Genomic DNA, 15,341 nt, shown 5'->3' on the forward strand with positions numbered 1-15,341 from the left:
TCCAGTAGATTGTAAATAATCAGGGAATATGAATAATAAAACACTGTTGTCTTTATTTTGAACAGTATATTGTGGTTTATCATTAAAAAAAAAACCTTGTCTTTCTTTGAAATAAATTCTTCTTATTTATAATTTTCATTTATAAGGTGTTTAAATTCTAAATGGGGTAACTTTATGTCACATGGCCATACAAATGCATAAATGTAGTGTAGAAATGCATTGTAAAAGAAAAGAAAAAACCTGTAAAAATAGGACATAATGTACTATATTAAAATTAAGGAATTTTCTACATTATTATTATTTTTTTTACAGGTGTTGTTTGTGCAGTGTATAGGAACCTAAGATAAGATACAGCCTTATTTAAAATGATAGAAATCTCAGAATAAAAGAGAATATACTTGTTCTCCGAACAACACAGATATGTCCTCAGTTTCTGATGATTGGGAAATATTCTGAGTAATAATAACAAACTAACCACTGCACTGACTATGGCTATGATAAATGTTTTGTATTATGCATTTATGCAGTCACTCTCACTAAAATATCTATCATCATAAAATAAAAAAAAAAACAAAGTAAGAAAATGAAACCTAAGACTACTCATTTATTTAGATTTGATTCGATAGATTTTAATATGTACATATTCATACTCATACACAATGGTTTTTCTTTTATTAACACATATACTACAACTTTTTTTTGCGCAGTATAATACAATCTGGAAGAGAAAATATGCATAATTGATAATGAAAATAATGCCATTGTCCAAAATTAAAAATAATGTTCTGACAACATGTGAAACAAAGAGTGTGAAACGTCCCAGTCCTTTCCAGGACTTGTGTTTGTTCATCTGCTGGTCAGGTTTCAAAGGTTCCTGTCTGTTTTTTTGGTTATGTGGGGCACAACAAATATTGACGAGGCTCAGAGGTCTCGGAGACGGCAGAGGCTGATCATTTAGCCTCAGTCAGTGTGCGCTTGTGTGTGGGCTGCTGGCCATTTTGTGCTTTCTTGATAGGACTTTACTCTTGTTCCATGAAGACTCCAGTTCTTCTGTGTGTCCTGCTCTTTGTGCAGAGCTGGGCTTTCGAGTTTATCATCGATGGCGAGTGGGAAAGTGAAACAGTAAGATTGAAATAGAAAAGTGAGACAAAAAGAGGCAAATTTATGTGCATGCATGTTGATGTCGGTACACTGAATGATCTGTAAACTGAAATCTGTATTGTGTTTGTGTGTGTGTTATTTTGTTAGTCAGGTCCTTTGGATCAGTACCACCATTCTGGGAGATACAGGGTAAGCATTCATATTCAACTTGAAATGAAATTAAACGTGGCAGGAGAAAGATTTTGAACAGAAATGTACTGAAATTATACAGCAAAATACTTTTTATAAGAATAAAAATAATTGATGTAGTTTATTTTTTATTTCCCAAGATGTTGAAGCAGTTTTGAAATGTTTTAATGTGATGATAGTGTCACTGAGGCCTTCATTGATTACCATTGATCAAAGAGTCAAGTGTAAGTCCAGCAGTCCATGCGGCTGTGTCAGATGTTACTTACTCAGTTTAATGTTTAAGTCTGTGTTCCTGTGGCTCAGTGGTAGAGCATTGCGTTAACAGCGCTAGAGGTCATGGGTTCAAGTCTCAGGAAACACACATGGATAATAAATAAATAAATATAGCCTGGATGCACTGTAAGTTGCTTTGGATAAAAGTGTCTGCTAAATGCATATAAATGAATACATTTTATATATTTACATTTTGTTTTAAAATTATATAATTTGTTTTGTAATATATATATATATATATATACATATATATATATATATATATATACATATATATATATATACATATATATATATATATACATATATATATATATATATATATATATATACATATATATATATATATATATATATATATATATATATATATATATATATATATATACATATATATATATATACATATATATATATATATATATATATACATATATATATATATATATATATATTTATTATTTTTTTTTTTTTATTATTATATAAATTATATACAAATTTACAACAATTGCAAGCATTATAGAAAATAAATGTACACTTAAATGGCTCATAACGTATGCAATTTAATTTGACTTCCTGATGCAGACAATTAATATTCCTTTTAATTAGATTTTTTTTTACTATTAAAGTTCTTGGAAATGTATATTTCAGACGTATTTTTTTTTTCTTTCTTTCTTTCTTTTTTTTTTTTGAACTGTAAACATATCTGTTAACTTTTCAGTTCTGTGAACATATCATATTTTGAATTTGATTTAGTATATATATATTTTTTTATATTATTTAAATTATAATTTTCCCCCTCTTTTTGTGTGTGTAGAGAAATGTTTTGTCCAGTGAAGAAGAAGAGGATTTGGAGGTATTCGTGCTCTTTTTGTTCCATTTGAATCTTATCTAATAATCGATTGGCTTGTTTAAAGACACTCCGGTTATTGACGTCCCCCTGCTACTGTTCAGCTTCTACTAGAGACATTTCCCCCCTGCTTAGATTTGGTTCCCAAATTTCTATATCTATTGTCCTGTCAAAAAAAAAAAAAAAAACACACCAAATTGGTAGTTTTGATAGACTACTTTCACACAAGCCAAGAAGTTTCACTAAATATAGCATTTAAAACTAGAAATGGACATTTTCTCAGGACAACCCTTATGTCTGGTAGTACTAAGGTAAACATATGGTTAATGTTAGTTAATCTAGTTAATGTTTCTAATGTTAATAGTTTGATTTATGTATTATGTTTTGTTTGTGTCTGCATTCAGGCAATTCAGGGCAATGACATCACAGTAAAGAGCTATAAGATGGAGAGCAGAATCACGTCGCGGTTCGCTCACACCACAGTCAAGAGCTCCGTGGTCAACTCAGGCCCCAGCGCCCAGAGCATCGGCTTCAACGTGCAGATCCCCAAACGGGCCTTCATTAACAACTTCACCATGTGAGAGCCTTAACAATCACAAATACACACACAACACACATCAGCTTGCTGTATGACCAGTGGCTGCGTTTCAGGAATGTCAATGGGATCACATTCGTCGGCTCAGTGAAGGAGAAGACAGTGGCACGGAACCTTTACGCTCAAGCAAGAGCTCGGGGGAAAGCAGCCGGCATCGTCAGGTACTGTACAGAACATCCAGCCATCAACTTAAACTGCAATGTCCTATATATATTTAAATGTACAAATATAAGTCCAGGATTTATTGTTTTGGTTTTATATTTCTATTTCTATAAATATATATATATATTTATTTATTTATAAACAGTCTATATTGAAATTATTTAACAATATATATTTTAATTTACTTTTATATATGTGGGATGATGTATAAATTAATATTATTATTATTTTTATTTTAAAAAATGTATATAAATAAATATAAAGTGTTTATTTAATGTTGCATAATTGGTAATTTTTCATTATTTCTAAGCAATTTTTTGCATGCAAAATAAGTACAGGGGAATTAGCAAAATTCAGTTTGAAGTGATTTATGGCATAGCATGATCTGTAACTTTATTTCAACTCTATATTTTGATTTATGTTTACTGTATATATTCTGTATGAATACATACTGTATATTTAAATGTAAAACCATATATTTGTAGATATGCATTTGTATGTCAAGTACTGTTATTACATAGTGTGTTTAAATCTAGAATTAAATACTTAGATATGCATGCAAATATACAGTTTATTTATAGCTGCTGGATTCATATATTACCCTTTTTTTATCAAATATATTTTCTGGGGAAAAAAGTGTCTACTGCTTATCATGGCTGCATTTATTTGATCAGGAATATAATAAAAACTGTAAAATTGTGAAATATTTTTGCAATTTAAATAACATGTTTCTATTTTAATATACTTTAAAGTATAATTTATTCCTGTGATGCAAAGCTGAATTTTCAGCATCATTACTCCAGTCTTCAGTGTCACTTGATATATATATATATATATATATAAAATTAAATTTATGCATTTAGCAGACGCTTTTATCCAAAGCGACTTACAGTGCATTCAGGCTATCATTTTTTACATATCATGTGTTCCCGGGGAATCGAACCCCCAACCTATATATATGTATACTAGAAAGTAAGCTTAAAGACTTACATTGTTACAGAAGATTTATCTGTTTGAAATGCTGTTCTTTTTTTAGCTTTTTTTTTAATCAAAGACTCCTTTGAATCTCAGGACTAACTCTCAAGCAATGGAGACCTTTAGGACGGAGGTGCATGTTCCTCCAGGCAGCAAAGTGGAGTTTGAGCTGCACTATCAGGAAATGATGCAGAGGAAACTGGGTGTCTACGAGCACACACTACACTTACAACCTGGACGCTTGGTTCCACTGCTGCAGGTCAGGTCCACACACAGTACACAAATATACAGAAGTTGTGTCACAAACCCTATGATGTGACCTCTAGTATGATGTTAATGTATTTTTTGGATGGTTGTATCTCTTCAGGTTGATGTGTATATATTTGAGGCCAAAGGTATCAGTTTTGTCACAGCCTCTAACACACTGGGAAAGCAATTGTCAGAGTTGACCAAAATCAGCCACACGAAAAACAAAGCCCACATTGTGTTCAAACCAACGGTGCAGCAGCAGCGCAAGTGTGACAACTGCACTGAAAGCTCAGTGGATGGCGTGTTTACTGTGAAGTATGATGTGGAGAGAGAGAGCAATGCTGGAGAACTTCAGGTGTGGATATACAGGCACTTTTATAGCTAATGGTTGACGTACAATAAATCAAAATCAGGTGCGAGTCCACCAGTCTCTGCGGTTGTGTTATTTAAGTATCATATATACCAGATCATACATACCAAATTAATTGAATTAATTAATTTTATTCAATAACCATTCTTGACAGTACTGTAGAACGTTCCTGGTAACCAAACATGAGCACATACCTAATGCACACTCTGCACAATACACTCTATTGCTTGCTTTGTAAAAAAAATTAGTATGTGCAACATTACATAGAATGCTTTAACTCATCACCTGTGATTGCTGATGCACTGTATTTTCTATCTCTCAGGTGTCTGACGGTCATTTTGTTCAGTTCTTTGCTCCATCTGATCTATCTCCTCTGTCCAAAAACATTGTTTTTGTCATCGATGTGAGTGGAAGCATGTGGGGGCTGAAAATGAAACAGGTATGGATGTGTTTAGTCAAAATATCCTGCAGCTATCAGGAGATACATCCTGTCAGCACATGGCATTTTCAGTTGAATTGTTGCCAGCATGTAGTCAAGTAAATTATAGGGCACTAATCATTTAAATTGGTCATGAAATCAAATTAGACTCCATCAGGTCTTATTATAATCTGTTAATCAAGGATTTTGATTCCTTTTGTTAATAACTTTTTTGAGTTGCAGATTAGAAATGATAAAAATTGCTAAATTAATGTGCTGTCTTAATCAAGAAAACCTTAATATATGTGCATTTGAAGCACAAAACCAGTCTTAAGTCGCTAGGGTATATTTTTAGCAATAGCCAAAAAACAAAACAAAAAACACTGTATGGGTCAAAATTATCATTTTTTCTTTTATGCCAAATTTAATTAGGATATTAAGTAAAGATCATGTTCCATGAAGATATTTAGTTAATTTCCTACAGTAAATATATCAAAACGTAATTTTTGATTAGTATTATCCATTGCTAAGAACTTCATTTGGACAATTTCAAAGTTGATTTTCTCAGTGTTTTTATTTTTTTGCAACCTCAGATTCCAGATTTTCAAATCCTTGTATCTCAGCCAAATATTGTCTGATCCTAAGAAACCATACATCAATGGAAAGTTTTATTTTTTCAGCTTTCGGGTAATGTCCAAATCTCGAAATTGACACTTAAGACTGGTTTTGTGATCCAGGGTCACATATTTTAAATTGCATGTCACACAGCTTAACTGGCTGATTTAACATTTCCCTTTCTTTGTGCTTTTAGATAGCATTTCGTTAGCAAGCTAACAGCTTAGCCTATTAGCTTAACATTATTCCAATTAGTTTCAAAATTGTATTACTTTATTATCATGATAACACGCTACACCAATATTTTGACCAGTGAATGCTATTATCAGTGAATATTCGCTTTAACGAGCTAACTAACAGCTTTTTTGGTTATTTTTTGTTTTGTAGACAGTGGAGGCAATGAAGGCTATTCTGGATGATCTGTCGATGGATGACTACTTCAGCATCATAGATTTCAATCACAATGTCCGTTGCTGGAATGAAGATCTGGTCCAAGCTTCCTCCATCCAAGTGAACGAAGCTAAAAATTACGTCGAGAGCATCAAGCCCAACGGAGGTGAGAGACATTTTACCTTGAATTTCTTGCATGACATTTTTTGAGTCACTAAGTTGACTTTATTTTTTTTTTGAAAAGGGACACTATTGTTTGTCACTGACCCTGTATGTAACCCCAGGCACCAACATCAACGAGGCTTTACTGAGAGCAGTGCAGATGCTGATGAGAGCTTCCAATCAGGGATTGATCAACCCTCGTTCTGTGTCTATGATCATTCTGGTGTCTGATGGAGACCCAACAGTGGGTAAGATTTGACACAGACCATTGCTGTATACCCACCATCATGTCCTGAAGTTTCCTCTAGTCCTCTTTCTCTTTTCGTGTCTCATTTAGGAGAAATAAAGCTGAGCACTATTCAGAAAAACGTGAAACGCGTGATGAGGGAGGAGTTTTCTCTATACTCTCTTGGTATTGGTTTTGACGTAGACTTCGACTTCCTGGAGCGAATTGCCATGGAGAACAGAGGCATCGCCCAGAGGATTCATGCTAACCATGATGCCGCAGAACAGTTAAAGGTTTAATACACAGTCACAATGAATCTTATCTCTTCCATGTTAATCTTGTTTTTTTTTTTCCAAACCATGACAAGTGTCGAGACTTTTTAGATGATCACCTGTTTTTTATTTCTATCTTTTTTGATGTTTCAGATTTGCTAATAACTCTTTTCCTGAAATTCCTGCTCATCCTTAACCATCATTATAATTGTCTGTTATTAAGAAATTTCATACAGTATTTTATATATATATATATATGTGTGTGTGTGTGTGTGTGAAGATAAATTTATACAGTGTTACAAAAACCTCCTTACTTACATACAGACCGATTTTATTGCTCACAATATGTCAACAATTGTGTCATTTGAGTCTATTGCTACTTTTTCAGAATCAAATGAGAAACATCTGAGATTTACTGGATGGGAATGAAACAAACCTCCACAAAACTTTTTAAAGACTCTATTTGCGATCTTTCTTTTCTTCTCTCTCCAGACGTTCTACAGTCAGGTCTCGTCTCCTCTCCTGAGAACCATCAGCATTCATTTTTCCGAGAACGCTGTGAATAACGTGACTCAGAATCGTTTTGACAAGTTCTTCCAAGGTTCTGAGCTGATAGTGGCTGGAAAACTCCAACAGTCAGACTACACAACGCTGCAAAGCCTCACCACCGCTTCCGCTGTGAGCCCCAGTGTCACCTTTGTCTCCATTCAGATTTTCTAAATTCACTTTTCATGCCTAATTGTTTTGCTTCTCTAGGCAAACATGGACCTGAGCATTCAGACAGAAGCGGATATTCTCGGGTTGGACTCTGTGCTCAGCACGCATCAGCATTCCTTCATTGGCTTTGCTCGGCAGATGTGGGCGTACATTACTGTCAATCAGCTATTGGCCGAACGGTGAGCGAAAAACCAACCCTGTATTCACTTCAAGAGCAGTTTCACTAGACTTTTGAGGCCACCTGCATGCAAAATCCATAATAACCGATCAAATAAACATTTAGAAGATTCATTTTGGATGAAGATGCATTTAAAATGTCCTTCCCCACCAGAATCAAAACCATTCAAAACTGGAAAATGGACCAAAATTTGACATAGAAAACTGGAAACTGGACCAAAATTTGACATTGAAATTGTACTTTTTCGCTCCGAAGCAATTTCTAAGTCAATGAAGAAACTGAATATGAATCTGTATTGATCTGAAACTGCTATAGCAGCTGTTAAATGCATGGACATTATTTGCCATTATATTAATATTATATAATTTTATTATTAGCCCTTCCCTGTTCATATCCACATTTACGTGTTCCATACAAGATTTTGCAGATTTAGTTCACAAACGGATGATTTTTCCATTAATCGTACTCAACCACTTTGGCTCTGTGGATTTCCTCTCTTACAGCTCTCTAGCTTCTACTGCGATGAAGAAGCGTGGGATCACCCAGAAGATCATGGCCCTGGCTGTGGAGCATCAGTTTGTGACCCCTTTCACCGCCATGCTGGTGGAGGGTCAAGACCAGGGCAGGGCAGAGCGACTGATCGCAGACTCACCCAGAGACTCCAAACATGGCTGCTGCTCAGGTGCCAAATCCAAACAGTTTCTCTTGAAATCTAATATATCAGCATCGCAAAGGCCTCATTAAAGAGACAGTTCACCCAGAAATGAAAATGTACCCAGCCTCCACTTTTTCCAAATCATTTATGAGTTTCTTTCTTCTTTTGAACACAAAAGAAGATATTCTGAAGACCAAAGAGCTGACGGTAGCCATTGACTTCCATAGTAGTTTTTTCCATACTATAGAAGTCAACCATACCATAACATACCATAAACTGTTTTGGTGTGTAAATGCTGGCAGAATTTTCATTTTTAGGTGAACTATCTCTTTAAACAAAATATGGAAAGTGATTTTTGTTATAGCTATCTATTTATCATTATTATTATAGGGGTTTTAATGATTTTCTTTGTTGTGTTTTTAGCAACTGCTCCCTTATCTGGACGACAGACGGTGCATCAGTTAGTCTATTCAAAACCTCCCTGGATTCAAGCTACAAAAGCTCCAACTGAAGAAGTATCTGGAAAGGTTGAAGAAGCCGTTCTAAACTTTGGTAATGCAGCACAATCAAATAATAGTCTGAAAGCAGTTCATATGGAACACTCAAAATAACATTTCTTTTCGAGGGGGATGGGTTTCACAGTTAGTTTAACAACTGATGTGAGCCACAAAGAGATCTGAAATCACTTTCAAATTCAGAATCAGTGTGAAAGCCATGAGATTTGGTTTCTTGGTTCTTAAACAAGACAACAGGCGAAAAGTTTTTTTTTTTCTTTTTTTTTTTTTTCTTGCACTGGTCAGTTTTAAAATTCTTGGATTTGGGTTTAGATTTTTATAATCTGTTTTTTAAACTAATAACTAATAACGCTTCCAGAATACAGTTTTACGCTTTATTTTATCTCTCACATCCTTTTGATTTTAATGTAGTGGACAATGACCCCCACTTCATCATTCACTTACCTAAAAGTAAGATGGACATCTGCTTCAACGTTGACTCTAAACCCGGACACATCCTCAACCTGATTTCAGATCCTGGAACAGGTAACTCAAAGTCTTCCATCACCTGATAAACTGAGGTCCTTTATTTATTTCGTATTCCTTATGTCTGTTTTTGTTTTTTCTGTCCAGGAGTCACAATCAACGGTCAGTTGGTTGGGTCTAAGAAGATGAAGAACAACAAAATAGACACATATTTCGGCACCATTTCCATATACTCTAAAACACACGGTGTGCAGGCTATAGTAGGAACCAACAGAATCGACCTGATGGAGGGCAGGAACAATCATTCCTTCTCTTGGAGAGCCACAGCTGAGCTGGTGCTGAACAGGTATAAAAAAACAAATGCTCTTTAGCAAACACTACAAATATGGGAAGCAGTGACTGTGCCCTAGTACATTTAATTACTCTATAATAAACGTGAACTGCAGATTTTAGGAACAAAACTAGTTTTGTTAAGTGAAGGTTATTCTGGACATCTTTTTTTTTAAAGGGACAAGAATATTTATAACACATTCAACTTTCATTATATGATATATTTCCCAAATTAAATACAAAATTAAATAAATATTTCATTTAATTGTATCATATAATATTATTGGCTATTATTTTGGATATTTTACTTTGATATATATTTGATTTTATTTTCCCAGTTGTTATTTTTTTTATTAATGATTATAAAAACGTTTATATTATTGTAATTTATTTTTTTTTACTTTATGCCAACATGCAGAATAATACCAGGGATGTTTATTATGGAAGCTATATGTATATATATATATATATATATCCAATCATTTATATATGTATATATATATATATATATATATATATAGAGAGAGAGAGAGAGAGACACACACACACACACACACACACACACACAATAATGCATTTGTTAATATATCCAAAACTCTTATTTATCAGGATGAGGGTCTCCATAGTGAAAGAGGAACATGTTACGGTGACAGTTGATGAGAAGATTTCAGTGATGGTGTTTTTGCATCGGGTGTGGAAGAAGCATCCTATACAAGTGGACTTCCTGGGCATTTACATGTCCAACACCAACAAATACTCCACACAGGTTCATGGTCTCATTGGTAAGTCACTTTATAAATAAAAGCACAAAAACCACTTTAAAACATTATTCATTACACCAAGTGTGGGTTTTGTTTGTTTTTTTTAAAGTGGTGTGCGTCTCATAACAGGTCAGTTTGCAGAGGAACCAGAAGTAAAGGTGTACGGCGTGCACGAGGGAGCAGATCCAAAGAAGAAAGAGGCCACGATGGAGGTGAAAGGCAACAAACTAGCTGTCACCAGGTACTATCACACCAGATTTCATCTTGCAGTGTTTTTATATCAGGTTACATATGGCATACCCCTACTCAGAAACTGTGCAAAACACTATAGAAACAAGATTTGACTGATTTAGAAGATGTTTGATAATTAAAGACAACGTTGAATGTCCTCTCTAGTTGGCTGCCTGTTATCCGTTTTACGATTTTAAATAATTACACTTTCCCTGATAGTCCTAAATGTCATTCCGTCCTTTTTAGATCCACCCAATCCAACATATGTTCTATTGACATTAAGGACCTACCTTGCACATATCATATTTAATATAATATAACATATAACATATATATATATATATATATATTATATCATATAACTCTTGCAATATCTGTATATCGATCAGGGGCTGGCAGAAGGACTACAGGCGAGACAGGAAACGAGGTTCCGATGTCTACTGCTGGTTTATCCATAACAGCGGGAAAGGCTTCATTGATGGCAGTTACACCAGTTATATCCTGCCTCAGCTGGACAGCTTCCTGACCTCCATCTGAGAGCATGAGTGTGGCAGCTAGCTTAGGAGACTTCCCAGTCTGATGGGTAGAGATCTCTTATTTTATACAAGCCATTTTCGAAGCGGAGAGATCTGTTTAATGCAACAAGAAAATATATACAAAACACAGAAAAAAAGTGCTGTACATCAACCAATTGAACTGAATTATTTCATAATTAAATAAGGCAATTGAATGAATTAATGTATTATAAGAATTTCTGACTTGCGCGTTTGCAGTGAAACAAATGGACAAAAGGACAATAAAAAAGAAAAGAAAAACAAGTGTCATTTTGTTCCAGTATGTAAATTAGGTAATTTAAGAGTCTTTATTATGCACTCAATTTGAGACAAATTGGAGAAGTCCTCATAGGCAAGTCTTTCCTTTCATCCCACCCTAAACCAAGATGAAGAACATGCTTTAGATGAGTCGCCCTCAGTCCTGGAGATGAGTCGCCCTCAGTCCGCTCAATAATTTAGCAGAAAACATGAAACATTTTGTTAAGGATTCTTTGAATAGAAACGGCAGTTTTTTTGTTTATGAATTTACTAACTTCTGATCAACTCACTGCATCTTTGCTGCATAAAAGCATTAATTTCTATAAAAAGGGACTACACCATCATATAGATGAGTTGATAGCTAACAGAAATGGACTAAAAGCCACACAGTCGTATTCTAACAGCATAAGGTGCAATGAATTAGAACCAGCATTTTAATACTGTGCAGTGATAATATTAAGAGTGAACTTAACGAGGCTAAGGTGAGTGTGGCTGAGAAATTGTGCTCATTTATGTCTTCCAGGATGGCCTCTGTGTGTTTATATTGACCTTTCAGGATCAAAACATGCTTACCTGAGGCAGAATGAGAGATTAGATTGAGAAAATCCTCCTTTTGTGTTTCACACACACACACACACACACAAAACGGATGAATGAACAAATGAATGAATAGGGTACAGTAACATCAGGAGATGGGTTGACTCTGAATCCAGTTTGAGTTGGTCTCCAGGTTCGATCATCTTCACCACAGCTGTGTATTCACACACATGCACACAATATCACTGTAGGAGACATATAATCACTCCGTTTTAAGACAGCGCTTCAGTTATCTGAATGGCTTTCTTCTTGTAATACTTCTTAAAGTAGTTATCACTTTCACTACAATGTTAACTTGTATCCAGTTATCTGATCTTATAGATTTCTTCTTCCGTTCCTCCATCTGAAAGACACACAAGAGAGAAAGTCCTGGGAGAATCATAGATGTTTAATAAAACTGCCTGAATTCAGCAAAAAATGCTCAAGGACCATTATGATTTGTAATGTGTGTATTTCATGGATATACTGTATATAACACCACCATAACAACTAAATGAGATAAAAAAGAAAAACATTAATGGAGAACGTGGCTCCATTATCTCATCCAGAGCAGTTTTTTTTTCTTGTCTTTTGAATCTCCGTTGTGGGAAGACTCTTTCCTTTTTTGTTGAGGATGCAGCTTTGAGGGCACAAAGACACAGAGTTGGGCTATAGAAATAAAACAGATGGTTATTGTGACACCCTGTTAGATTACTTCCGCAATAATACTTTAGGAGACTTTTAGACTGAAGATACCTTGTTTTCTGTAGATACATGGACAATTCAAATTTGAGTCCATATCCTGTTTCTTCTTCCTCTCTTGCAACTCCTGTCTGCAGATCGTCTCAGGATCACTATTGAGGCACTGGACCTATCAGCCTTTGGGTGTCTCACCCACTTTGCAATATCCTGTACACACAATCTATGAAACACCTAAACTTCTTTGCAAAAGTCATCTAGGATGCATTTATTTGATCAAACGTACAGTAATTTATTATTAAATATTATAGTCATTTCAGATAACTATTTTCTACTGTAATGTATTTTAAAATGTAATTTATTCTTGCGATGCAAAGCTGAATTTTCAGCAGCCATTACTCCAGTCTCCATTGTCACATGATCCGTCAGAAATCAATCTCATATTGAAATATACTTTTTTTTTTTTTTTTTTTTTTTTTTAACAACATAAAATGTATTTACTGTCACATTTGATCAATTGAATGCATGCTTGCTAATTAACAGGAAAAAATGTAGTAGTATTGTATGCAGTGAGTCTATGGAGCTTTAATTCGATAAAATTTATAAAATGCTTGCCGTACTCAGCTCATTAAGTTTGAGACAAATAAAATTATGCATAACAGTCATAGCATGTAATGCCCAAACATGCTGTCTACATAGGCAGCTTGGTAGCTTACTAGGTGTAACATTTACATCTATAAATTCAGCAGGATTTGAAATACAACCTAAAGTTCAAAAATGCTATCCAGATTTTAAGAAACAACGTTTATTAAAATGTCATCTTAACTAGACAACTCATTACGTTTTGAGGCACATTAAAGTCCAAGACAGGCCTATAGCCTATAATGTCCCAAAATACTGTCTACATAGGCAGCGCATTTGGCTTTAGAACAGTCTATGGTGTTTGTTTAATATTTGGCAGGTTTTAAGACACAACAAATTATAATTAAACAACCTATCTAGAAAGGTTTTGTTACACAGGCTATATGGAATAATGCCACCTAGCTAGGGAGACCAGTAGCTTCAAAACTAGGACACTATTCAGTATAGAAAAATACAGGAAAATCAATACAGACTATGCATTACATTTAGTACCTAAAATTAGATCATTTTTTTTAAAGCTTTGTAAATTTTGCTAGCATATCCACAACTTCATTTCCCTTCCACACCAACAAGGCCAGGAACCCAAAAGAAGGAGACAGCCCTTATTATGAAGTGTGAGAAGCAAGTGGAGCTAACGTGCATGTTTCGTCACTGTTTCGTGTGTACATCGCGAGATTATGATGAGCTGCGCTTTATTTGCGCCTGCGCAGACCGGTGGCTCTGACCTTTCTTGAAGTGAACATGCTCGGCAGGGCCAGCGCGGCGGTGTTCCTCCCACAATGGTAAGAATTTATTTTGTTGAATGAATAATTTTCTGGAAACATGCATTTAACGTTTTGCGTTTAAGTAGTGAAGTAAATTTGCTTTATTTGTTCAATTAAATGCGGATAAGGTGGAGCGAGGAGGTGCTGCACTTTAGGCCGCGGTGTGCTTAAGCTTATGACAGCGAGCGACTTGACTTGATTTCACATGTAGATTATATTGATTTAATCGCAATACGCTGCTAAACAAACATACTTAATCACATTATGGTTTTGAGTTTGAACTCTTCGTATGGAAGCCATTCTCTTGTCGTGCAGTAGCTTTGATAGCACTGTGGGTTTCCAGGGTATGCTTTGCTTTCAATGTAACTTCAGATGCTGTCACATTTACTGATGCATCATTACCCTGAGAGTTATCATAATGTAATTATTTGTGCATGAGATTAACCTCTATTAAACGTCTGTTAAAGTGGGCAGGTCAGGAACATGGCTACCTTGAAGGACAGTAAGTAAAATTTCCTCTTGCTTTATAAAAGGTTAGCTGATATTAATGTCTTTACGGATGTATGTTTTGTTATAGTTAACGTACACTATTGTATTAATTGTTTTGCAGTGACGTTATTATACATAACAGACAGCTGAATTAATTTTATGACCATTGTGTGTGTTTGTTTTTCCCTTCTCACCAGTCACCATTCGGTTGAAGTCCATCAAGAACATCCAGAAGATCACCAAATCCATGAAGATGGTGGCAGCAGCAAAGTATTCCAGAGCTGAGAAATCCCTGAAGCCCGCCCGGGTCTATGGCACCGGCGCTATGGGTATGCAGCAAGTTATCCTCAAAATGAAGTTTATAGTGCACATTTAGGTATCAAAACGGTATTAAAACGTCTAGTCATAATATGTTCATGTTTTATTTTTTTTTCTTCATATCTTTGTTGTTTAGCACTTTACGAGAAGGCTGAGATCAAGGCTGCAGAAGACAAGAACAAGCACTTGATTATTGGTGTGTCGTCTGACCGTGGTCTCTGCGGTGCCATCCACAGCAGCGTGGCCAAAGTCATGAAGAATGAGATCGCCAAGCTCTCAGATGCCGGCAAAGAGGTCATGGTTGTCAATGTGGGTGACAAACTCCGAGGTCTGCTGTACAGG

The 15,341-nt window shown here is 35.1% G+C and overlaps 2 protein-coding genes across 5 annotated transcripts in view; both read left to right on the plus strand.

The window, feature by feature from the left end:
* Window positions 1-928: 928 nt before the first annotated feature.
* LOC127972729 (inter-alpha-trypsin inhibitor heavy chain H2) lies at window positions 929-11,517 on the plus strand. Its single transcript, XM_052576477.1, has 20 exons — window positions 929-1,122; window positions 1,249-1,290; window positions 2,381-2,419; window positions 2,818-2,990; window positions 3,065-3,169; window positions 4,242-4,404; window positions 4,513-4,749; window positions 5,087-5,203; window positions 6,185-6,353; window positions 6,472-6,597; window positions 6,687-6,868; window positions 7,340-7,525; window positions 7,604-7,743; window positions 8,246-8,424; window positions 8,821-8,949; window positions 9,324-9,437; window positions 9,525-9,723; window positions 10,317-10,489; window positions 10,598-10,709; window positions 11,089-11,517. Exons 1-20 carry the CDS (start codon window positions 1,033-1,035, stop codon window positions 11,234-11,236), a joined length of 2,823 nt encoding a protein of 940 aa, XP_052432437.1. The 5' UTR covers window positions 929-1,032; the 3' UTR covers window positions 11,237-11,517.
* A 2,561-nt stretch (window positions 11,518-14,078) lies between these two features.
* LOC127972841 (ATP synthase subunit gamma, mitochondrial-like) overlaps window positions 14,079-15,341 on the plus strand; it is a 42,183-nt gene continuing 40,920 nt past the window's right edge. For 3 of the 4 annotated variants that reach the window (XM_052576669.1, XM_052576668.1, XM_052576667.1), the window contains exons 1-4: window positions 14,079-14,210; window positions 14,660-14,694; window positions 14,879-15,010; window positions 15,136-15,340. In XM_052576669.1, the coding sequence (XP_052432629.1) occupies window positions 14,170-14,210; window positions 14,660-14,694; window positions 14,879-15,010; window positions 15,136-15,340 (413 nt within the window). In that variant the 5' untranslated portion in view covers window positions 14,079-14,169. The remainder of the gene's footprint in view (window positions 14,211-14,659; window positions 14,695-14,878; window positions 15,011-15,135; window position 15,341) is intronic. The other variant, XM_052576676.1, reaches the window with a different exon arrangement.

Source organism: Carassius gibelio, chromosome A4 (assembly GCF_023724105.1).
Source record: "Carassius gibelio isolate Cgi1373 ecotype wild population from Czech Republic chromosome A4, carGib1.2-hapl.c, whole genome shotgun sequence".
NCBI lineage: Eukaryota > Metazoa > Chordata > Actinopteri > Cypriniformes > Cyprinidae > Carassius > Carassius gibelio.

Bases quoted from the DNA above. Each gene is read 5' to 3' on its own strand.
- LOC127972729 (XM_052576477.1), top strand. From the start codon at position 1,033: ATGAAGACTCCAGTTCTTCTGTGTGTCCTGCTCTTTGTGCAGAGCTGG. The intron at 8,950-9,323 runs GTAATGCAGCAC...ATTTTAATGTAG, and splicing joins AGAAGCCGTTCTAAACTTTG to TGGACAATGACCCCCACTTC. The intron at 9,438-9,524 runs GTAACTCAAAGT...TTTTCTGTCCAG, and splicing joins GATTTCAGATCCTGGAACAG to GAGTCACAATCAACGGTCAG.